The 25,514-nt window shown below is 40.8% G+C and overlaps 2 protein-coding genes across 2 annotated transcripts; one reads left to right on the top strand and one right to left on the bottom strand.

The window, feature by feature from the left end:
- Nucleotides 1-205: 205 nt before the first annotated feature.
- smcr8b (Smith-Magenis syndrome chromosome region, candidate 8b) lies at nt 206-8,358 on the top strand. Its single transcript, XM_030063477.1, has 6 exons — nt 206-417; nt 1,042-1,454; nt 2,736-3,496; nt 4,024-4,488; nt 4,674-5,193; nt 6,899-8,358. Exons 1-6 carry the CDS (start codon nt 229-231, stop codon nt 7,341-7,343), a joined length of 2,793 nt encoding a protein of 930 aa, XP_029919337.1. The 5' UTR covers nt 206-228; the 3' UTR covers nt 7,344-8,358.
- A 29-nt stretch (nt 8,359-8,387) lies between these two features.
- On the bottom strand, nt 8,388-24,837 carry LOC115367640 (uncharacterized). Its single transcript, XM_030063490.1, has 22 exons — nt 24,761-24,837; nt 24,105-24,233; nt 23,837-23,945; nt 22,651-22,744; nt 21,669-21,819; nt 21,028-21,145; nt 20,212-20,337; nt 20,004-20,066; nt 19,754-19,876; nt 18,725-18,880; nt 18,567-18,620; nt 17,173-17,399; nt 15,672-15,751; nt 15,498-15,587; nt 15,318-15,395; nt 14,138-14,242; nt 13,158-13,257; nt 12,403-12,481; nt 10,730-10,737; nt 10,561-10,621; nt 9,131-9,193; nt 8,388-8,969 (listed from the first exon to the last, which is right to left on the bottom strand). Exons 2-21 carry the CDS (start codon nt 24,220-24,222, stop codon nt 9,169-9,171), a joined length of 1,965 nt encoding a protein of 654 aa, XP_029919350.1. The 5' UTR covers nt 24,223-24,233; nt 24,761-24,837; the 3' UTR covers nt 8,388-8,969; nt 9,131-9,168.
- Nucleotides 24,838-25,514: the final 677 nt, after the last annotated feature.

Here is a 25,514-nt window from a genome sequence, read left to right as displayed (position 1 = left end):
GTATAGTGAGTGTAAAAGCTGACTCACTGAGGGCCGTGCACCACCGGCACTACGGGCATGTAAGGACACCGGGCTTCCCAGTAAACACCCGCCGTGTCGCCCAAGCAGTGTATGATTTTTATTGCAGGGGAAGTGGAGGCCACCGCCGAGTAGATCAAGGCTTTTTGATCCGATCACTCCACACTCTGGACGGACAGATCCTCCACGGGATGGCCCGTCACTAACTTCATGATGATCGGGTCACCGGACCTGTTGGCCTTCACTGGTGCAGGGGGGTTTGGGGAGGGGGTCGACGACCAGGAGACACAGCCTCTGCCGGAGGAGCTCTCCATCCCGCCTTTCCCCCCCTCAAACCCCTGGCACACCACGGCGAAGTTTCACCGAGACTTCATACTGGTGGCCGAATTCTCAGAGCAGGTGTGTTTCCCTCTGCATGTGTGTGCGTGTGTGTGTGTGCGTGTTTCTGTCAGGGTCGTGAATCAGCAAGGAGCCCAGATAATACTATGCGATACCTGGCCGCTGATTCGATATGTATTGCGAATCTGTAAGTATTGCCATTCGATTCATACAGATATTGTGTGATTTCTGATTAACTTTTTTTTTTTTTTTTTTTTTCTTTAACCCTGGACCATGGAAAATAGCTTAATCATACTGATGCTGTATACTTGGCAAACATCAAGTCAAAATGTGAAAAACCGTGGGTTTCATTTATATGACATTTGCAAAAGCAATATAGATGAGTAATACTGGAACAGGCGAGGCCCAGGCATGCATTGACATATTGACAGATTGATTACAATGGGAGAATTGTTTTTATATTCATGCTCCCTTGCTAAGCTTCCTCTTAAGGTGTGATACCATCATCAGCTGCAGTCCAAGTGTGCATTTTCCAGCTTGAATAAAATAACTATGTCTAAAATAAGTGTATCAGTAAGTATCGATTCAGGGTGAGCGTGGAAATATAAAGAATTGTTTTGTTCCCCCATCACTGTACTCTATACATGCATGTATTTGTAAGGCTCTGTGTATTTTATTTTTCAGGTGGGACCCAAGCCTGTGCTGACTATACCAGATGGCTCTGGTGTTATTGGCTCTTTTGACCTCAATCACTTCTCTGTCCGCATCATGTCAGTGGACTACCAGGCGTCCTGCCCCGGACCGGCCACTTCTGCGTCCCCTGGCCCCCGCCTCAACTTCAGTGAGGACTCCAAAGTTATCCTGGGAGACTCAGCGGATGACGCGTTTGCATATGTTCACCACATGACCCTGTACGACCTGGAGGCTCGGGGCTTGGTGCGTCCGTTCTGCATGGCCTACGTGACGTCAGACCAGGCTAAGCTGACAGAGCATTTCTCTGAACTCTCCACATGCTTCTCTCAGGCAGCCGACAGCCTGAAGACGGGTAACAGACGAGCGTTTGCTACAGAGCTGCAGAGAAAACTGCAAGAGCTTGAGTAAGATGGGACCAGGGTGTACTCTGATTAATGCACAACATACAGCAAACACACTTGTACATGTTCATACACAGGCACACCCACACACAGGCACTAGGGGTGCAACAATTCATCTGTTCAAAGTCTTTCTTTTCAGTTTAAACGTGTACCTAGAATTCAACACAAAAGCTTGAATGGCGTTTTTGCCAATGGTCTGTAAAGGGCGTGCAACATAGCAGGTGAATGAAACTCAGGGCAGGTGCACTTTGTCTTTTCAGCTTAACTGGTTGGGTGTGTTACTAAGATCAAATACAGTAATTCAAAGTTGCAGCACTCTAGATATTAAGTAAAACAATTAATGAAGAATTGGACTTGATTTATCATTTTTAGTGTGAAATAGGCAAATGAGGTCCCTAAGGAACCATAATTGGTTGCATAGTTGCATAGTAAAGCATTTGGTTAAATACAATGCAGCCGGTGGCACTAAAGAGTGACTCTTAATTCAAATGCTTTCTGCAAATTTTGGGATGTGTCCTGTAATTTGATGTGCATAGAGATGAATGTTAACATGTAAAAGTTGTCGGGTCTTTTTTTCCTGTTACTTTTTTACCTTGTTATATTCAATTTGTACACAAAAGACAATAGGTTATTGAAAGAAAATGAATTTCATGGAAATATTATAGAGTTCAATTTCAGGTTAAAATTTATATGAGAGGTTTAACTATAGGTTCAATTATGTACCCATTTCTTTGTAACCAATTCTATGCAACTACCTCTAAACTCTGTTTCTTTTAGGACGTCCCCTGCACAACGCTGAATATATACATTAGAAAAAAGAAGACAGCGACCAGTATTGTTATGGTGCTCTGATGAAGGCTAGTTGTGCCAAAATGCATTAGCTGAATCCACAACAAAAATGGGAGTCCAGGTCTTGATTAATCATCTTACTTGATACCTGGAGTGCTGCTACTTTAAGAAGAGAGTGAAAGGCTTTGTTTGCAACCCATGGAAAAGTCAGTTATTAAGTCCAGCATTATTATTAATCCAAAGCAGTGTTGGATGTTATTATATTATAAACAAAATTTTGCTTTATAAAAAATCATAGTTCACCATAATTGTGCACTTCCATGAACCAAGGACTATAGAATCTTTTGGTTTGGTTTGAATTTTTTTTTGGTTTGGTACAAAATCATTACAACCCTACCCCACAGCTATGACATATACAGAGTTTAGCACTTTAGTGTAGCATAACCAGCACGATACATGCAGCATCCTTCAACACCATCATGCTCTGTTTTGTAGGTACACACACCTGGTCCTGCAGCGGGAGGCAGAGCTTCAGAGGACCGCCGTTGGGCTCACAGAGGTGGGAGAAAAAGACAGTGAGCTTGCAGCTGTAGAGCGCTCCATCTTGGAGCACAGGGATCTCCTCCGTCAGGTCACCTCTTACCCAAACAGGAAGCTCAAACAGCCTGACTTCTTGCCCTACGACCCAGCTGACAGCCTTTCTGATTCAGCCGGTTTGCTGACCCCTGAGCTTAGTCCCTCCCCCTCTAGTTCCTCCTCCTGCAGGTCTACACGGGACCTCAAGCCGCTTGAAGAGCTCAGCGATGCTTACTTCCTGTCCCTAACAATGGAACAGCTGAGAGACACAGAAAGGCGTCTGTGTAGTGACAGGAGTGTCCTGCACACTGCTCGGGTCACGCATTTTCTTTCCAGGAGGCTCACACTGACCAACTTCCTGTTTGAGCTCTGGAGTCCAGAGGATGATGTGGAGGAGGAAGATGAGAGAGAGACAGCAGAGGCGGAGCTACAGGGGGAAAGAGGAGGTACAAGTGGTGTTGAGGCACTTCCTGCTGAGCAGCCAAGTCTCGAGTCTTTTTACTCCTGCGTGGAGGAGATCCCTATCAAACTTGAGGCAGGAGAAGTTGGGACAGTGACCCCTGACCCTGAGGTTGCCATGGAGATGACAGGGAGCATGAGCAGTGGTGACAGCATCGAAGTGCTTGGGACTGAGAAGTCTTATCGAACACAGCATGTTGTCACAGGATCTGACAGCAGAGGTATGACTCTTTATTGTATCATTTACTTGCACAAACATGATGATCGGGCATTTTGCCATCACAGCCCCTACAGCAGGGGTGTCGAACCATGTGCCCTTTCATTCCAACCAAAAACTACATCAGGTGATTTCACTGATCAGTCCATCCTCTCTGCTTGAAGGTGAAGCCTCTTGGCCCTCCATGGCACATGGTTCAACACCTCTGTCCTACAGCATGAAGCAGCCTGCCTGAGGACGTTAGGCTGGTAAAGTCAGTGTCATGGCCATAATTTGTCTTCTGTGCCTTATTTTTCTCACCCTCGGAAAAGCTGCTACATAAAGTCACATGCTGCTACATAAAGTCAAATGGATCCTTATATACATAAAGGAAATGAATACCGAATCCAAAATGACAAGTAACATTAGTCTGCATCTTGAAACATTTTCATTTTGTCTGTTTTATTATTTATATGTGTAGCCAAGTAAATGCCCTCTAATGTGCTTCTCTTATAAATCAATTAGCTGACAGCATACTTTCCACTTCAACAGACCCTCCAGCTGGGATGACTGACACCTCTATAAGGCGCATAGCAGCAGAGGCGGCAGTAAGGCGTGTACGAGCTTCTGCGAGGCGGGCAAACAGCGAGGACAGCATTGAAGTCCTGAGTACCACTGAGTCGATCTTTCCTGATGACCTCACTGCCATCACTGAGGAAGAAGCAGAGCCTCAGCTCGTGAACGACTTCCAGGATGAGGGGGAGGAGGAAGATCTGCTGACAAAGCACAGACAAGAAGGGGATATGCCAATCCAAGAAGAGGAGTCACTGAAGGCAGCTACTATGGGAAATGAGCTGGACAGTGAAGTGCCTTTCCAGCAAGAGGAAGATCCAGTTGATGTAGCAGAGGCTTTAAAGCAAGAAACTATTTTTAATGAGGCCAAGAAAGAAGAGGCACCTGTTATCGAGCTGGAGTCTTTGAGGGGAACTCAAGAGAATACAGCCACCCCATTGCAAGGTATTAACTATATTGTGAATCTCTGATTCAGTGGTGCCACTTTGAAAGCTTAGTTAACAAACTTAATGCCTAGAAAGCGGGATGCAAAATCAAATAATACATCAAAATCCAACATCTAAGTAACTTATTCCATGCAAGGTAAGAGTTTTCACTGTCATATTAATGTGTAATAAAACTCATTACAGCTCAAGAGGAGACGGTGGAATCTGCAGCCAGGTGGTCTGATGTTCGGTACCGTGTTACGAAGCCACTGGTGTTGCCGGATCTAAGCGTGAATCTTGCTCCTGCAATGTCCCTGGCCGAAGTGAGCCAATGGTCTCCATCTTGCACCCCCCTCAGATCGCTGAGCATAGATGAAGCGTCTGACTGCACTGGCACCTCTCCCTGCTCCTCAGAACCCCCTTCTCTGACCTCTAGTCTCCATGGCAACCCCCGCTTAGACAAGAGGAGGAGAAGGAGGGCCGGGCTCAGAGCCCTCAGGTTTCTGCAACAGAACTCATTTTCCCAGCATGCGGTGTTTTGTCTACTGAGTGGCCGACCACTGGTCGTCATTGGAGGAGACAAGAATTCGGTTAGGAAACTGGTGGACGCCCTGACCCTCTTCCTGCCTGCACCCGGTCCCAATGGAAATGCTGTGTTGCCATGTTTGACCACGCCTCTTCAACTGAACGACCTGCTCACCTGGCGACTGATAGGCGTACACAGGTATCCATTAACCAACAATAAACTACCAGCTACTTGCCGAGTATTCACCAAGCAATGCGTTTATCCACTAAGGTTATTTCTGTCTCTCACTCCATGTATGCTTTATTTCCTACATTCTGTAAACTCTTCATAAAAGTGAAATATGTTACATTTATGTTATTACTAATATATTACGAACAGGCCTGAAATAATGCATGTGTTCTTGCGTCCTCAGTGTTGAGTTTTTGCATTTCTGAGATGAAGTTTCCCATGAGCACAAAGCACCATCATCTTCCTTGTCCCCTTTCATGTTCCAAACCATTAGTGAATTGCAAATATGACCATAGATCGGTGTTCTTTTCCAGCTTTACCATGTTCTTTCCTTGTCGCAACTATTTTTCATATAAACTGCAGAGAAATATCTGACCTTTGCAAAAAGTAAGTTAAAGGTAATTGGACTGTGCAGTGTCTTGAAGACATTTCACAACTCATTTGAGAAGCTTCCTTAGTTCTAATATCGTTGGGAGTTTCTGGCATTTAAACCTCTGTGGGTGGTACACACCTTGACATGACTGTCACTGAGAGCTGTTAGGGTCACATGGGAGTATCTCATTGTAATAAAAAAAAAAAAAAAACCTTTACATGGAGGAAGTGGAAAGGAGAGCTTTGGACAGTTTCCAAGGAACAGCTCCTAGCCAATGGTTTAGGTTTGTGGATAATTCTTGGGTCAAGATCAAAGTCCAAGAGCTGCAAGTCTTCAAGGAACACATCAGCTCAGTGGGCAGTAATGTCAAGTTCACTCAGGAAGATGGGAAAGAGGATAAATTGGTCTTTTTGGACTGGGCAGTGTACATTAAAGAGGGTGGAAACGTGGATTTTGAAGTTTAGAGAAAACCCGTTCACACTGATCAGTTCTCGCTGTGTGAGTCACACTATCCTGGAACAAGTTGGTTTTGAAGGGGTGAAGGATGCCAACTTTCAAGTTTGGCTCCACTTATCCACCACTTTGAATGCCATCCTAACATCGTTACCTTGTTGGTTTCACAGCATTTCACACCTCCTTTCATGTGACTCTTAACAATGGTCACATGCCTGCTATGTGCAATAACAGTCATAGCTTAAATTCCAAGGAACTCACTACCATATTAGAACTGAGGAAGCTTCTCAAGAGTTGTGAAACATTTTCACGATTACGCAGAAGATCCAGTTTCCTTTGACTTAATGCTTGTGGAAAAGGTCATACATTTTCCTCCAATTTTCGTTAAAAATACTGAGGACAGAATAGGATGATGCTGCTCAACTGCACTGGTCCATTGTCAGTTTTGCAATTTCTCCACTAATGGTTTGGATCAGGAAAGGTGACATGGGCAGCTTCTTCTCAGAAATGCAAAAACTCAACAGACGTATCATAAAGACATCGATTAATTTGGGACAGTGCATAAAATATTGGTAATAATATGTTGAATGTATATCACTTTTATGAAGAGGTTACCATCAAATAAAACGAAATTTCATGCTAAAAAAACAAAAACAAAGTGGTGAATGTGTAGTGAAACATTGTCAAGATTGCACAGCAAGTTTTCCTTTGACTACTTTTAGTAATGCCATGACCTAGATGACTGAAAACTCATTGATATCTAACCAATGTCATTATGTTTTGAGAAAATTACTAAAAGAAATGAATGAAAGAGCACTTTGTCTCACTTATATTTCTCTGTCTGACTAGGTCACCCTCCAGTAGTTTGTCCAGTGTGCTTCACTCTCTGGCTCGATATAGTCGCTATTTGGCTGTGCTGGACCTGGACCAGAGGACGCTGCGCTGTCCATCCTACTCAGGCTCCCTCGTTAGCAAAGTGGCCGATCCTCACTCCATCTGTAGGGGCAGCACCTACCTGCTGCACCTGGAGAGCGGCCTCACTGCGCTAACCAATCAGGCTCTACTCTACACATTTAATCCTGCTTTCCACCAGCCAAACCTATCCAGCAGCGATGATATTGCACAAAGAAAGCATTTCCTGTTTGAGCTGGGATTCTGTAGCAGTGAGAATGATTTCAGAATAATATATTACCTGTCTGACCTCATCAAACAGCGCCATGCAGGATGTGGCCCACCAGTTTTAAGTTTCTCTTATAGCTCAGTGCACAATCATAGAAATTCATCCGCAACATAAGAGTCCGCAGTACAGCAACTTCAAATGCTCTAACACAGACCCATCGATGCAGATAGTGCATTCTTATACCAATCCACCTGCTAATTTCCTGGGACTCGACACTTTTTACTGATGAAGGAACTGTGTGTGATGTGTATCTGAATGCTACTCTTGGTTCCTTTCAGATTAAATGTACTGTATGTCTACAGAAATGTCTTACCAAGAACACGTGAACACATATTGAGATACAAAAAAGGGAATTACTTTAATGTAAATATTTATCTGCAGTGTTTGTTTGTGGATATGCATGATTCTCAGCCTTTAATGCTATTGGAGGATCCTTAATCTCGATTATTTTGAATATTTCAGGATACTAGTAAAATAAGCCACCAGTGCCTCAAAACTGTGGAAGCTGACTTACTTCCAGGCAGCCGATTAGTATATCTATCAGAAACAAATGAGTTGTTTTCAGGCTGTTAATTAATTTATCCTTGATATTTAATGGCAGCACGTGTACGGCTGAGGCATTAGATTGTTTCAGCTAGAAAACTGAGCACATATTTTAAATGGATTATTGTTTCACAAGAAGCAATAGTGTAATTTTAGGATACACTATGCAAAATTGTCACAGGTTGAATTAAGTGATTCAACCACCAAATTTCGTGCTTATTCCATGTTTTTTGTCAGCTGAACCTAAGTGTCCCCACATCCTGTTCAGCAGTTTTGCATAGTGCACCTCTAAATGGGCAAAGAAATGTATGTGAAGTTACTGTTCAGAAAGTTTAGTGTCACGGTTTGTTCATAAGCATGCAGTCTGTGGTATCTCTTAAGAAACCCATGACAATGTGGATTTCAAAGGTTTGACTTGTCTAAGAAGAATCGATAGCAGCTAGCTTAGTAGTACACTGGACACTTTGAATAATTTCATTTACTGATACAAATATGAGGGGATTTTATTGTGTGTAATTCCTCTGAAAATAAAAGGACTGTATCCAACTATTCTCAGTAGATTAATCTAAAAAATGAATGCAGGAGAATAAAGCATTTTTATGAAAAGAAGTTAAATACAGTTTATTTCTCCATTTATTTCCTCACAGAATACATTTACCTTTTATGAAGCCTAACAGCAAACCTAAATTCAACCAAATCTTTCCAGAGCAGTGATATATCATCATATTTCAATATAAATGACAAAATATCAAAACAGACTGCTCACAGTTAAAACCTTCCATCTTAACATTCAGTTTATCCCTCATTAGTGAATTAAAGAAACTATTATTTCAAGTCAAGAAAGCAAAAAAGGCAGTTAACTGTCTGGTTTAAGCTCCAGCATCCCACATCCTCAAGAAAGCAAAAAAGGCAGTTAACTGTCTGGTTTAAGCTCCAGCATCCCACATCCTTGTCCATGTAGGCAGACATACATCCTGTCTGCGTTAAAGCTCCTCCAACACACTCTTGCTGAGACACAGCTCTCCACTCCTCCTAAACCCTGGGACTTGTCCAGCAGTGATGTACATTACAGAAGAGAGAGGGATTGTGTAGCAGCCATTGTAGTTATAAACAGGACGTCCCACAGATCATGTCTTAACAGCCTCAAGAATGGGCTCTGTTACGATGTGACCAGAGTTTTTCAGGACGTCCAGTGGCCTGCAAGGAGGATTAGTAGGGAATCAGGTTTAACAACAACCACAAAGCACAAACGTGTAGGCAAATTATCTCAGCACCTACTATGTGCAACACCTTACCAGGCCCTTGTGAAGTTTATTTCAACCACCCAAAGTCACATACCTGCAAATGCCAATACTTACCATTTGGCCAGTTCAGGTGCAAATGCAGATCCACAGTGCTAACAATCCAACAGACTGTCAGGTCTAAGGAGAGGGGGGGGGAGAGTATTGCTATTAACACAAACACCTGCATGCAACCCATTGATATCTACCGGCCGACGGACGTCTCACTGGGGCTGACTGAGATACACCAGGACAGCCTCATTTCAGGGTTCCTACAACTTTTCTTAAATCAAATTAACGCATTAACGCATTTTCAAGGTGAATTTTCAAGCTTTTCTAGCATCTTACAACTGTGGCAAATGAAATCTGATGTTATTGTGCTATAAACAACCAAAACTGTGTTTAGTGAGAGCGTTTTACAAAAGGGAGACAAATTAAAAGAAAAACACAACAAAGGTTCAAGTTTCAAAATCTGTCACCCACCCAGTGATTTAGCAATATCAAAGTAAAGCGATTACAATTTCAAGCTTATTCAAGCTCTTTATTCAAAACCCAAGCACTTTTAAAACCTTGTAAATACTAAATTAAAATTCAAGTGTTTTAGTAGGATTTTAAGCATCTGTAGAAGCTCTGTCATTTAATTTTTTTCTTTTCTTTTCTTTTTTTTTTTTAAGGCTTTAAATGCATAAAACAGGAGGGCGCCCAAATGGCTCACATGGTAGAGCTCGTAGCACATTAAGTCCTTACCACAGCGGGCTGGGTTTGATTTGGAGCCAAGCTCTTTGCTCTGCATGTCACCCATCCCACTTCCCCTGCCTTTCCTGTCTCTCTACTGTTGCCATCGAATAAAGCAGAAATGCCAAAAAATAATCTTAAAAAAAAAAAAAAAAAAAACAAAAAAAAAACATTAATAAATAAGAAAGCATAAAACATTTTGACACTGATGTGTTCTGTGATATACACAGTATTTCTGAGTCTATTATGTTGTATGGTGGTGGATTTTTGCTATGCCAGCAGATAATGTAGATGTAATGTTATGTCAAGGAATTTACAATGCCAGTTACAATGGAGTTAAGACACTTAACATTTTTCAGTGATCTAAAACATCCAAAGTAAACATCAACTCATTTCTTCTCAATAATCTGCTCTCACTATGTTATAGCTGTTACTCTCTACACCTACACTTATAACCCACAGCTGAAAGTGAATGTGTCAGTAACTGAAGTAGATGCAGCTGAGGCAGATGGAGTAAAAGAGGGTACACTGAAAAAGTAAACACATCTGAAAATAACTCCTGGAATGAAATGACTGCCACAGATTGATGTTACGTAACATTAAGAGTGAGAGGTAACTTTTCCTTCAGCAGTGAAATCTCAATAACAGTTTGACATATTTACTATATATTTGTTTTTCCTGCCAAGTTCTAGGCGTGCGTGTTCTGTCTGGAGGAAGGTTAAATTGGAGAACTTGTTGAATAAATGATGCAAACACCCTGCTGAGGGACTTACAGGTGCAACTGAGGCGGCGTCTTTGCTTTGGGAGGATTATGCTTAACCACTACTGGACTGCCTGCAAGAGGAAATGGCACAGATGGGATGGCACACACAGTGTAGAGAATGACAATATATCATGCAGACAATAACATCCCAAAACACCACATGGGGCAGAGTTACTTACAGTAGGTGCTGTTCATCGCCACATCAGGAAGAACATGGAAAACAAAGCAACAGAAATCAGTTCCACAACCTCCTACTGCCTTTTCAAATGCATTGAAAAACTAGAAAAAAAAACAGCAGGGTGCATACCTCTACTAACACTTTGCAATTCATACAAGTTACACATGTTGGATAACACCCCGCCCCCCTGGTGCCATGGCCAACTTTTCCCCAAAGTTTCATGATGTTGCATAAATCTGTTTGAAAGTTATGAAGCTTGTATTAGAAGCCACGCCCACTGCCACACCCAACTTTGGCCAATCACTGGGAAAAATTAATCAGTTCTTCGTTGGCTCATAACCAGTTTTTACACAAAGTTTGATGCACATCTGTTCACAACTTTTGGAGATATCCTGTTAACACACAAACAAGCAAACAAATGGAAAGGGGCGAAAACATAAGCCGTGCCCAAATCCGTTGGCGAATGTAATTAAAGAAAATCCAAAAGACTAATCCTACCCCAGACTCTTATTTGTCAAAAATTAATGGTATTTTTTGCTCAGTTGGTACATGATTTTCAAGAGCACGTGTACAACTGATACAAATGCATCTTTGAGAAATACTCATATGAAACAGTTAAGAAGAATGTGTTCAACTCAAATCTCGATAAAGACATAGACAAAACATGGTGCTCGATCCAAAGTACGGAAGGAGCCAGCGCTCAGAAATTAAGTGATTAATATTCATAAATAATTTGCAACCATGTACCACAGAAGAAGGCATGTAGCCAAAATCTATAGTGTGTTAGTGGGACATGGCTGCAAATTAATTAAAAAAAAAAAAAAAAAAAAAAAAAAAAAAGAAAATGCACGTATCTGAGATAGATCAGATCAGATCTTGTTTGCACCGCATTTGGTAAGGGTATCTAGGACTGACATCACATTAAATATTTAATCCAGGAATTAATATTTGTATGCTCCAATAAGTGAGAATTCCTTTGTTGTTAAAGTCAGACACTGACTGAATTATTATGATCCTCTATGAGTTATTGTGACCACTAGCCTACTACAAGTGCTTCAACTTGAAAAGGGAATTCGGTTGAAAAGTATTTTCCATTTGTTTGTACCACTATCAAAAGAGCTTACAGGGACCAAATTGTTTCCCTGAGTACAGAAAACACTGCTAAATTGGCAGTTTCTTCTAAATGCTTTAGGAGATTTTAACAAGCCAAGTCACTGTGGCCATCACACCATATGAAGCCCGGTATATCAATGGTTAAGTGGCATAGAGCATGCTCCAACAGCATTAACAGGGATGCCAATAGGCTGATGGGTACATTATTTAAAAAAAATCAAGTAATATTTTCTTACTTTGTAGACTTTCACTCGAGGGGAAAACTAAGGCTGCAGTCTAGTAACATTAGGCACTTAATGCCATTGCTTCAAGGAAAACAATTTGGAAATATTTGTTGTGAAAGGCATATCTGTATCCATGACTCACATGTCAGCTTCCATAACTGAGGCTTGCCTATTAAATGCCAAAAAGCTACAGTGTTGGGCTAATCCGCTGGCTACATCAGATGGCTCAGGGCCATAATCTGTTCTTGGCTGACTTTTTCTAGCCCAAAAGGTTGTGCTGCTTTCTTTGCCTATCTTATTTCATATTGCTCTAAGTTACAAATTAAGCATGACTCACTGGTCCAACATCTCTGGTGAGGAGGAGGGGTTGGGTAGAGAGAGGGAGATGAAGCGAGGGAAGAGTAAGGTATCCTGACCTGACAGAGAAAACAGAGAGAGTGAAGGTCCAGCAATGCTTCCCTCTAGTGGGTGCAGTGTTATGCAAAGTGTCTGCTAATGTTGTATCTCCAGGCAGCTGTTTATGCTCACAGCTGTTTTTTCTTCTTCACTTAAGATTCACCCTATATTATGAGGAAGCATTAGTAAATCTGAGATTATATTAAACAGAGAGGATTATTCAAAGCCCTTAAGGATGCCCTGTCCTTTCTCAATAACTGATTATATTAAAAATAATTTGCATCATTCTCAAACCAACATCACTGTTCAGTTTCAAGCTTGCAAACTACTCCCGTTCTAAAGCAAACACTGCAAATGCAGTAAATACTGCATTTTCAGCTAATTATTTGAAATAAATCTTGACAGTATACAAGCATTACTACAGTACTCAAATACCGGTGCTTAATTCAAGACAAATAGAATATATTGCCAACACAACCAATAAATATGCAAGGAAGTAAGTCACTATGGAGACCAACAACTTCATCTACAGAGAATTTATAATCGTTAGTGTAGTATTTAAAAAGCTTTATCTCATATCTATGCTGAAAAAACACATTTAACTGAGTAAACTTGTTTCTATGTATGTATGCAAGTTTTACATTTTAAGCCATTAACGTCCAACAGCACATAAATGAAAACAAACTACCAACATACCTTGTGTGCCCTCCAGCTCCCGTGTGACTTGCTCCAGGAGGGAATAGAAGCTACCTAGAGAAAGACCTTTCCACAGCCACTCAAGGGCCCACTCGTGTTTCTGAAGACAAAGTTTATTGGAAAAAAAATTCACATGGCAAATGTTTGCTGCAGTTTCTCCAGCCATTATTTTACAAGTATTCAGGTGATCACTTGATGTGGAGAAAATCAGTGCACTTAGAACCTATCAACGCTGATTAAGAAAACATTATCTCCGAGGATGAAGATGAAGCAGCTGTGATTCTGAAGCACACAGAAATGTGTATCTGAAGACTAAACTATAATGAAAACTATGATCAAATCCTGTTTGGAGAACAGAAATATTTGAGATGAGTGGTTCAGAAAGTTCTAACTTATCAGTCATTTTATCAATAAGTATCCTTGTAACTCCAACACAGTAACTGTGTGAGTCAAATATTTAGAAAAAAAAAATCACTATGAATTCAATATTAAACCAAACAGTAATGGTTATATTAAAAAAAACAAAAAAAACACTACAACTGACAATACCTAGGCTGACCAAAGTATTCAAAGGTCAACTGTCATTTGCTATTGTTGTTTAGAGGAAAGATTTACTTTTTTACTAGTATGTTTAAAATACTGCAGCTCTTATGAATTGGTTGAGGTTTACCTCAGTCTGGCAACGTATTAGTGTTTATCCTCTGAAAAGCTAATATATTCTGTAAACTTTGGCTCACAGGTTTTCTTCAGCTGCTCTGGCTCCATACTGCATGTGCTCTTCTCTTTCAACATAAAGATTAACAACCAGAGTTTGCTCAGATCTTATCCAATTTGTTTAATTTGGAAGTGAGGAGCAGAGGTGGCATACGGATAAGACATCAAAGACAGAGGATTATTTACATTCAGTGACAGTGCCAGCAAATTGGGCCAGGCCCATTTAAATAAACAGGATGCCATATCTGAGGCAGAAAGGAGGCTACCTTTAGGGTGTTGAGCAAAGGCAACACAGGGCTTAGGGGAGCGCTGTGGAGACGCAAAACCAGAGCCTCTGTCACCAGTAGCAACAAAGCCTGATCTGGATACACCTGTGAACAAACACACACACTATTCAACTGCTACCTTGCCCAGTCACCACATTTGTGTTTGTGCAAATCTACATAAATCTTATTAGGGATGAGAAGATTAACCAATTCGTATTGATACACAGACTCGCGTGAGCACGATGCAAGTGCATTGGTTGAGCAGCCATGAATATGTACGATTTTGGGATGAAATCAAGATGCATCAGTTTTTGCATCTTTGCACTGATAAAATCCAGTCCATTTAATTATTAGATGTTCTATGCCTTTATTTAAAAACATGACCCATCTGATACTTTGATATTATGGACTATTTCTCCTACGTTACCTTATGTTACAGAGCATTTGCCGACTGCTGCTGAGCAGCACGGGTTATGGCCGTGTCACAACAAACTTACATAAACTGAGGATGGCTGAGGCATGACAAATATACCAGCGAACCACAAATCGAGTTTGGAAACACTACGGATTTAACAAGAGAGACAAGCAACTTGATAAATCAAGTGCAATTTGCAAAATGTGCCATGCTGCTGTAAAGTACACAGGCACACAAGTAACCTTATTACACACTTGAGACGACGACATGGTGTGAATGTGGAGGCGTCTGCCAGAGCCCCAGTCTCCCCCGCCTTGTGTTCAGATTGATCTCGGGCTAATAGCCCCAAGAGTGGTGAGAGTAGTATTAGAATTTTTTAATGGCCCCCTGGAAAACAGCTCCACTCTTTTAAAGACAACAATAGACACTATAGCTTTCTTTATCTGTAAAGATATCCAGACTTACAGTGTTATAATTTTCTTACAAGGATATAACTTTTTGGTTAATAAGTAATTAAACTCATTGAACTGCATAGCATCATTCCTTTGCATCGTCATATCACACTGAATGGTACTGTGTTGAATCAAATTGTTAAATCTCACCACATCACGACTGGGGGGTGAATCATATCATATTGCATCATTGCTGCTTATGTATCTTTAATGTGCCGGATTGTTGACAGTGTGTATCAAGATATGTATTGTATCAGCCACATATCAGAGATGCACAACCCTAGTATTTATGTGTAAATCTTCTGATACGTACGCTGTGAAAGAATTTGGGAATCTGTATGCTGGAGCCGTCCTGGTCGTGCAGTATCAACCTCACAACATTTCTTGCTTCCTAAAGACCACAGATGGCAGAAATCAGTTCCTTTGACAAAGTACAGATGAAAAACTACCAAAAACTACCTGCAGAGAGGGAATGTTTCTAAGAAATACATACCTGTAGGAATGTAGCATTTGGTTCAGGCATGGTGGTGAGTGAGCCATGGGGTGTGTTGACCATGGTGAGTAAATGGGCCCAACACTGCGACTGGATCAGAAGAGATGAGTGTGATCAGTCATCAGAATGTGAATGAGTGTGTAGAGTCAGTGGTAATGTGTGTTGGAGACTTACATCATGGTACACAGCAGAGCAGCACCTCTGAACCCCGAGAGCAAACCTCACAAGCTCAAAACGCTTCAATGGCACAGCATCTAGGAAGTGGAGGACAGGAAGTTTACCTCCTCATATGTGTACACACACACTCACACACAAACACACAGTGTGTCTCACTCAGGAAACATGAGGAGGACAAATCTGTCCATTAACTACAGGCAGAAGTAAATTTCATCAGTATAATAATAGCTCTAACCATTTCGTTGTTATGAGTGAAATTTACACTTTCTAATATCTTCTGGTCATACCACATTTGCAAACAGTAAATGCAGCTAAATATTGCTGCTTGTGTTTAAAATTTTACAATTTTAATTAATGGTGCATTGAGTTATACTGAAAATACTATGCAGAAGCCTTTTAAAATCAACTACAATAAATTAAAAGCAACTAAATCATTAGCGAAAACAGAAGTAAGAGATGTTGCACAATCCCATTAACATAACGCACCTGGCTACATCTACGATGCTTCATTCTGGAGATATTGCCCAAAATGTTCACTTTGACCTCTGGGTGGCTTTGACCTAAGACTTGAGGTCATGCCCACACTAAGGCAGAGAAATCCAAAAATCCCATTTTGGGTCTCTATCTATACTACACCACACTAGCATTTTAATGTTTTTCAAAAGCCTGCTGTCTACACTGACGAAAAACAACACCACAACACAATAAATCCCCTATTTTACATATAAACATCTAGGCAACTTCCACTCAACAACCCATAACACGAAAGCATTCACTAGATCACATTTCATGCAGTGAATCAGCATTTTCAGATTCACACACCTTGGAGACTGTTTTTGAAAAGGCCAGTTTTCGTCAATGGAAAACGCCAGCTTAAAGCTTTGCACACCAAGTCCATGTTTTTTTATTGCCTATCAACCTCCTTGCCACTCTTGACACACTGTCAGTATTTGATTGAACTAATATTATCTTTTTGTCTCGTATTGTGACCTTTGGTAAAGAAAATGATAATTAAATGCATCATACTCAGCATGCAAGGGTTCTGTGGGTAATGTTTTTTTTTTTTTTTTTTTTTTTTTTTTTTTAAATCAGATGACAGATTAAAAAAAATAAAATTATGGCTCTGTTCCATTTAGGTCTAAAAGAGCTTTTCCAGTGAGCCAACATGCGCCATACTAAGACCCTGGCTCTGTGAGACCTTAATGGATCTTAATTAATGTCATTGGTAACACCTGTGGTTACCCTGCTATACATGTCAAAAGGGCTGCTCTGGAAAAAAGTGAATAAAATTAAAAAAAAAAAAAAAAAAAAACCTGTCTATGGGTGCTTTCCAGAAAACCTACTCTATAAAACATTTTGCATTGTGAAGAGGAAAAAATAACAGGTAGTGGTTAAGAAGATCCACATCTCTATGTGTTTAGAGGGATGAAATGTAGAAGCATTAAGGGAAATATGCTTCTTTCATTTAACTACAGTCAATGGCTGCCATTCAGCTAACCTTTGATTGGCTCCCACGTTGCATCAAGAGAGATGAGCTGTGCGTCTTGATCAATTGTTACCATGGGTGCGGTTGCTGTGTCAAAGATACTGAGATAGAGGAGGAACAGGTGCGGGGAGAAGCGGGACACAGGGCCCTTCGACCCAAGAGACAATCTGTTCAGAGCGCCAGAAAAGTCTCCTGCCTTGCACAGGAAGAGTGGGATGAGATCTCGCACCTCCTTGAAACTGGACACATCAAACAAATGCAGCAAGTCAACAACATGACATCACAAATTATGTTCAATAATCCATAAAAAAACAGTTTAATATAACAAATGGCTAAATAATGTCATGTTCCATTAACTTTATAGTGGACCGGGTCTATACTTCACATGAGCATGACCAGTACAGAGGTGATGCTTGTCCATGTTATTTATACATCAAATGTTAATGCTGAGTCTTTTAATACAAATTTTTACGTATATTTTTTAAATATATTTAGCAGTTACAGTTACATTACAATTAAGGAAATGGGCAATTTATCATCGTGGAATCAATTTGCATTATCAGGAATGTGGAATAAATGAGTTTCCAGAAAGCCTTGACAGGAGCTTTGGCCTCCAACCCTCACAAGGTGCCCTGAAACCTCTCTAGATGAATATTTAGCGGATTAAAAATGCTACACTTGATGTTAGCTGATCCTTATAGGAAAGGAGCACAAATTCTCATCTAAAATGGATCTTCTCATACCTGAATAAATATACTCATGTGCACTGATATTTTGTTTGATCAGTTTTTCCTCACCTTAATGATCTGATTTACCAGACAATAAAGATAAACATTGTCTCATTTTTTTTTTTTTTTTTTTACTTTTTTACTAATAATTTTAACACAACAAAAGGCAAACCAGCTCACCATTTGTACCATTTGTTACACAGAATTGGTACCAAATTTTACCATTTTGACCACTCAAGAATATGATCAAAAATCCCTTCAAAATACCACATTAGGACACCAAGAACTTAAGGAACACCATAGAAAAAATTCATGCTTTGGTATGATTTGATATCAAAGAATTCTGTAAGAATTACATTTTTCAGTGACTAGATGGTGAGCATTCTGTTCTGGAAAAAGCTCAGCACCCCCAACTCCAAATAATGAACAGCAGATTGCTAATATTGTGGCACTGGCTTTAGGGCATTTTTGCACTTAATTTGTATAAAACTGCACTGACCAAATGTCATTTGATTCAATAATCCCATCTTTCAGCACCTTTATGTGCATACATTTGTTAAGAAATCTCTTGGACAATATTTTAAATATTAAAATTAATTTCCATATAACCAGAGACTGTCCTGAAGGGAGAAAAAGCACAACAGGTACATTATGAAAGTTCTTGTCACTGAGACTCACACTTTGGAATCGTAACTCTGGACCACTTTGAGGTAGCGACCCAACTCTCTGTACCTGCAGACAGACAGAGTACATAGGCATGTTTGGTCATAGTAGCAACAAGTCTGTGGTGTGTGCGGTTGTGGGCGTCTGCCAAAAAGACTGTCCATGTTGTGTACCTGCGCTGGCGCTGCAGAAACTCTGTCCTCAAAAGGACCACAGAAATCTGCTCAATCAGGACGTCCTTTTTGCCTTTGTCCTTGCGAACCCCCGTCACATTCTGCCCCCTCAGCACAGACACCAGCAGCACGTCATCCCAAGGACGCACACACAGGCTGGGGCATAAAAACACACAGTAAGAATATACAAAAGGCTAGAATATAAAACTAGTTCTCACAGGGATACAAGAGAGAGCACACACACACACACACACACACACACACACACACACACACACACAATGTATGCACCAATACTAATACTGGTATCAGTGCCATTGCAGATGTAATTCATGAACTGACGGTACCAGTCTTTGATTGGTACACACACAATGCTGCCTGGAGTATCTATATTTCTTTAATTAATCTACTGCGACTCCACATCAGCCTGGATATAACTGGCAAACACAGAGTTTTTCTGCTTCTTAAGCAGTGCCTTTCTGGATGAATTGTGCTAATTACAGTATAGCTCCTCAGTGGAGTGTGCCAGTACTGCAGTCAAATTTTAAGGCGGTTTGCCTCTGTGGTTAGATTTTCAGAAGCAAAACCAATTTTCCTACTTCTTCACCAATTTTTATGCATGTGGAGTGAAAATTGTGGCCGTATGAGCAAGTTAAAGAGAAGATTTGTAGACGATTGTCCAGGGCTGCAAAACTCTAGAGATGATGTCACTCACTCTAACTGCACACAATACACATTCATTATAAACTCAATCGGGCCAAAAAAGCACCAAACTTAAACTGTGTTTTCTACCAAACTAAAAGAGACATGAAAAATTTAAGTTGACACACATAAAGTTGCACTTCTGCTGACCCGGTTAAGCTTTGATTGGAGTTTGTTGTACAAAGAATGAAAGAGCTGTGAGGGTTTGAAAATGCATGGGTGTTTTTCAATGAGGCCGAAAAGTGCGATTTTAAAGAGAAATTGTGAAAAAACGGAAAGTCTGATCGGTTTGAAAATTGACATCCAGCTTAATTTTCGCACACACACCTGTTCCTCATGTTCTTCAGTGTAGGGGGCAGAGGGATTCTCTGGTAAAAATGCTGCAGTTTGCACATAAACCCAGGCGTAAAATCAGCCATCACCATCTGTTTCTGCACTGATGCTACAACCCTGGAAAACCCACAGACGCATATGCAAGAGCAAAAACGTGAATAAATGTTACAATCAGAGCATAAAATGCCATTCTGTGTGTCTGCATGTGCATGTGTGTGAATTGGGCGTATTACTGCCTGTGTACCTTTGCAGCAGTATTGCTTTAGCCTCAGTAGCATTGGCGATGGGAGACTCAGACATCCTAATACTGTAGGGAAAAAAAAAAAAGTCAGGAAATGCAGAATATTGATTTGCAAGAACCCAAAGGTGGTTGGGGTATAATTAAACTTTTTAAATTTGATATCCAAAAATTCCTTGCAATGTAAGGCAGAAGGAATAACATGTGCAGGTACCTTGAAGGATGAAAGTGTGACATAAAGTCACAGGCAGCTCCCAGTTTCATGATGGCAGCAGCTCTGTCTTCCTGTGCATCTGCTTTGCTCAGGAACGATGACACACACTCATACACCCGGGTATAACTGCAAATAAGCAAATTTCTAAAAACGGAACTAACCCAGCCTCAGTAGACTATCATGCAATGCAGCCACAGTACATGTTATGCTTCAGTAAACTGTCAATGCTTCTCAAAAAAAAAAAAAAAATCTTATAGTGCTCTTCCTATCGCCCTGTCCACAACCACATGTAACCAACAGCTGAGTGCAAGAGCAAGTGATGAAAGTCATTCTTGAAAATGTAGGACAAAGGCAGATTGAGACAAAGTGGGGACAAAAAAAATTCAAAAGTAGATCATTAAATAAGTCCTGGCATGCGTGGAGCAGCACAGATTAATGAGATTTATACCATGGTCTGGATAAATATTCTTCTCTGACCAGCCAGCAGGTGTGCATTAAAACCGTGTCTTATTCACGTAGTAAAGGCTCAACTTTAATCACCATTCTAAATTCATCCGCTACCCAACTTATAACCATAGCAACATTAAAAAGCACAGCTATCAAAGCTTTCCCATTATCAACTGCGGCGAGTGCTGCTGAGTTATCAACTTGATGAATTAATGACCGGAAGGAAAACACACCAATGGAATTTTGTTATCGTTTCCTCCCGTTTCCTTTATATTCTGACAAATGACCATGGTGAAAGCAGGATAACCATAATCTAACATAAATGTAACAGTATCTCAGGCAGGATTTTTTATTTTCTGCTTCACTCACTCATGAACTGGGCCTTGCTGGTATGACTGGCTCAGCCCGCACTCCACTGCTGTCTTTCCTGTAGTGAAGGAAGTGAACTCCTCTGCAAGCTCTGCTCTGAATCTCTGAAGCAGCTTTTCTGGACAAGTGAGAGAGACATTGAAAAACAGTTATTGTCACAAGTGAAATACAGTTTCATGAGACAGTCATTAAAGGAATGTAAACCTCTTCCACACATGCAGTCTTTTACTCAAATGTTCAGGAACACTTTCTGCATGGGGTTATGAGTGAACGGAAGCAGGGATCAATATTCAGGGAAATCTGTACCACCAATTTCTCACCTGAAGACCAAGTAACACAGAAGAAAACACAGGTAAGGCTGTGCTCACCCAATACAGAGTCAGTGGAGGCTGGAGAGCCATGAATGTTCCTGAATATAGCTGCATGTGTGAATAGTGAAAATCACTAGTGGTGCCTAAAAGGTTATCCCAGTAATTTAGTTTGTGTGAAAGAGGCTTTAGTCTGTCTTGAGTACCAGTCTGTTTTTTGCTCTTGTGGAGAGCAAGTATGCATGTGTTTGCAGTTTACATGTGCATGTAAGTTCATGAATATGTGAGTGTGGATGTGAAGTCAATACGCTGTGTGTGTCTGTGTGTGCGCACCTGCATGTCGAAGGTGAGTGTCAATCTCAGACAGTGTGAGGTTGAAAGTCTCCAGATATCCCAGCGCCACACTGTTTCTGATGCTGCTCCAGAAGTCACTCCTCTTGTGGCTGTTGCAGTGGCACAAACCTTTCGCATGCCACACCGCACACTGAGATCACACACACAAACAAACACACACACACACACAGTCAGCTGGACAGAGATGCCACTTGAAAATCTGGTGGCATTTCTCGAAGGTTTTTATGTCGCATGTAGTACCATGAAGCTAACTGTTTGTAATGTCACTGGTCCATTTGGTAACAAGTTAAAATGTTAAACCTGTTTCTATTCATTTGTGGTCACTCATCCCCATTCTCACTTGAAGAATAAAAGAAAACAACTAATAAATGCAATTCCACCCGATACATGTGGGATCTACAAAACTGGCCTATCAGATAAAGAATCCTACAATGATGACAAAAGAGGGCCGTTTTACTTGCATTTTTGTGTTTCTTTTTATCTGACCTTCTGGCAAATCTGACAAATGATTTCCTTGTAAAGTAAAATCATTTAAGAGGAAAAAACTCATTATGATCTGTTGTCCTTGAGTTGCTATAAAGGAACTGATGCTCACTTCACCTACTACATACTAGTTGCCTGAGTAGTTGCCATGTTTGCCCAAGTATTTGCACTACATTTTTGAGTACTTTGTATCTGACTTTACATAAGTACTTTTTTTAAACATTATCAGTACTAACCTATTTTGGAGTGGGATATTTCTATCAACATTTTGAAAAGTCTTCTCACTGTGACATTTCACTACATTTTAGAGTTGATCTAATCTACTGGCAAGGCTGTAAAGCAATTCATGACTGCCACTGTAACTGTAGTATTTGCAGTTCTTAGCATCACTGACAGCAAGTTTGAGTAATCCAAGCTTGATATCGATTTCAGGGCACAACTACCACATTAGGTTGCCTTCGCACACACAAGCACATACCGCTGATGCCAGTTTGTCACAGATGTAGCAGAAACACTGATTACAAATGAGTTCATTGTTGCCCGCTGGAGCGCTGGTCTCACAATCTGTGGCCCTAAGGAGGGCAGAGGAGAGACTGACATTATTTTTTTGGTCTGGGAGGAATGGAGAACAAAGCACAGATGGGTGACAAATTAAAGCAGTGGCCCTCAAATGGTGGTACCCATACCCCTAGGGGTATGCTGGAGTACTGCAGGGGGAACATGTGATTTTTTTTTTTTTTTAAATGTTAATTTAAAAAAAAATATGGGTCATGCATAATTCCTAAATGCAACCTAAAATTCCTAAAATGCAAATGTAAGCTTGATAAACCACATCTGACCATATTTTATATTTAGTATTCCCTCCAGGTTGCCTGAAGGTGTCAAATGTGTGTGTTTGCCTGTGTGTTAAATCTGCTGCTGTGGTCGTTGAGCAAGGATGTTTGTTCACCCTGACCAGGAAGCCAGACCAAAAAAAAAAAAAAAAATTTTTTTTCACTGGTCAGGGGGCACTTGGCTGAAAAAAATTCAAAGGGGTTACATTATTGAAAAAAGTTTGAGAACCACTGAATTACTGGAAAACCAAACTTCAAGAGTCTTGATATGACTTTGGGCCACCACGAGCACCAAGAGCAGCTTCAGTGGTCCTTGTCACAGTCTCCGAACTCATAAAGCCCTCATTACAAAGACAAATGCACATGTGAGAGTTCAGCGGTGCAGAAACCAGAGGCCCTGGTCTACAGAATGTGGACATAAGTAATGCGGTCTGATGAGTCATGGGTCATGATGAGTCCACCAAGAGAACGCCACACGCCTGAATGCTGGACCCCTACAGTGAGGGGGTCCGCTGGCTCTGTTATGCTGTGGAGGGCACCTTCCTCTTAGAGAGAAGGCTCATTGTAAATCAATACAATGTTCTTCTAATGGGAGTGGCCTCTTCCAGGGTGGCATCGCCCTCACCCACAGAGCACAGGGGCTCACTGAATGGCCTTAGCAGTCACTGTATCTCAAACAAACTGAAAACCTATATGAGACTTTGGGCCAATGTTTTAGACAGTGTGCTCCACCACCATCATCAAAACACCAAATGAGGGAATATCTTTTGAAGAACAGTGCTCCATGCCTCCAGAGAAACTGTTCACCCATCTGTATGTTACCGTACTCACGTGAAAGGATGTATGGGGCAATCATAGCGTGCATGAGGCAGTACCTCAGCACGCCGGGAGAAGGTGACGACCAGGTCTTCATCCAACTGACTGTGAGAAGTTACATTCTCTAAACACACACACACACACACACACACACACACACACACACACACACACACACACACACACACACACACACAAGGTGGGTTTTAATCTAGCCACTTAGAACTGAACTCCACACAAATGTAAACACAACTTAACAGGCAGATATAAACACAGCTGTTACCGATAATCTTCTCTTCTTCCATTTCCACTATTAGGACAGAGGACTCATTGCACTTTTGACTGCATAACTCTTCCTCATCATCACTGAGGATGATGATTTCTGGATTATCCATGGTCATCTAGATGTGCGCTGGGCGGCACAAAAATAAACAGGATCATTAAAAACACAGAGGTAGACTGGTGTCCCTGTGAGAATCTATGCTAATCTCAATCCTGGGTGTTAGTTGCTCCCGGGATTTAAGCCTTGGCTCTGTAGGGAGGTATTTTGGAAAGGACTCCTCTTTAAAGTAACAATTGGACCCGGTTTCAGAATAGCTTTTTCCTTTCTTTTTAACAACTACAAGACCAGATAAATTATTCGTTAACTCAGATGAACAACACGAACTGGCCTGACAAACTAAACCGCATGTTTTTGTTTTTGTTTTAAAACAAAAACAAACAAACAAAAAAATCACCCCGATTTAGCGGCAAGTAAAGTTAACTAGGACTTAGCTAACACACCGGAACGCGTAAATAAGTGAATAAAAACTACCGGCGAGAGTGTCAACAACAAAAATGCTAACATTTTGTTCTTTACTGTAAAGCATGTTTACACAAAGCTGATATCAAATGCAAGTTTTGCCTAATTTAAAGCTTTTATTTTGCAGTCTGACTCACCGAGGTGTTTGATTCGCGCCGCGTCCTCAAATCCCAACGGAAATTACGACGATTTTTTTTTTTTTTTTCCTTCTTCTTCTTCTACGTCTGTCGGCCAACTGGAGGATCGTAAACATCTTTCAGTTTCATAGCGCCACCTACTGTGCAAGGGTGTCTAACAGCATGTGATTTTACCCTATTTCTCTAATTCGACACACCAAGCTTGTGTCACTAGTGCTTCATTATGCAACCTTTGTCTTTCTGCTTTATTCATCAATAATATATGATAATAATATATGCACATTGAATATTTATAATATGATATGTTTAATGTTTTCTTCGACTCTACCGTTCTTCTTTTCCCCAGTACAAAGTGCCAATTTAATCCTGTATGATCCAACCTGAGTCTTGTTATGATCATTTCCTCACTTTTGTTGCTCTCTTTAGAGTTCTTTGTTATGACAGACTTTTGTACTTTGTGATCAGCCCCTTCCTTTATTGTCTTCCTCTCACATTTTCTGCCACATGTCCATTCCTTTCTTCTTATTCGCTGCATTTCCTTCCCCTTTACTAAGTGGAACTTGTACTGTCACAGTTTGCAATGCCCTTTTTGCTAGTGTTTTGGCACCCTAATTTCCTTTCAAGCCCTCATGTAGTGGTACCCAACTGCTCTGTAGCTGTTAACCTAAACCACCTCTATGAAATCTTAGCAAACCATGTTAAAGTTCAGTGGATAAATCCTCTCTGACAGATTTTGTTGACTGTATGCTTTCCA

Source organism: Myripristis murdjan, chromosome 1, assembly GCF_902150065.1.
Source record: "Myripristis murdjan chromosome 1, fMyrMur1.1, whole genome shotgun sequence".
Classification (NCBI taxonomy): Eukaryota; Metazoa; Chordata; class Actinopteri; order Holocentriformes; family Holocentridae; genus Myripristis; species Myripristis murdjan.
Note: the sequence above shows the minus strand (reverse complement) of the source record. Positions and strands in the feature narration are given on the sequence as shown.

Excerpts from the sequence above, each read along its gene's own strand:
- LOC115367640 (XM_030063490.1), bottom strand. The coding sequence starts at position 24,222 with ATGACCATGGATAATCCAGAAATCATCATCCTCAGTGATGATGAGGAA. Across the intron at positions 23,946-24,104 it reads GGAAGAAGAGAAGATTATCG|AGAATGTAACTTCTCACAGT; the intron begins GTAACAGCTGTG and ends GTGTGTGTTTAG. Across the intron at positions 19,877-20,003 it reads AAAGCAATACTGCTGCAAAG|GGTTGTAGCATCAGTGCAGA; the intron begins GTACACAGGCAG and ends TGGGTTTTCCAG.
- smcr8b (XM_030063477.1), top strand. The coding sequence starts at position 229 with ATGATGATCGGGTCACCGGACCTGTTGGCCTTCACTGGTGCAGGGGGG. Across the intron at positions 3,497-4,023 it reads CACAGGATCTGACAGCAGAG|ACCCTCCAGCTGGGATGACT; the intron begins GTATGACTCTTT and ends CCACTTCAACAG. Across the intron at positions 4,489-4,673 it reads TACAGCCACCCCATTGCAAG|CTCAAGAGGAGACGGTGGAA; the intron begins GTATTAACTATA and ends AACTCATTACAG.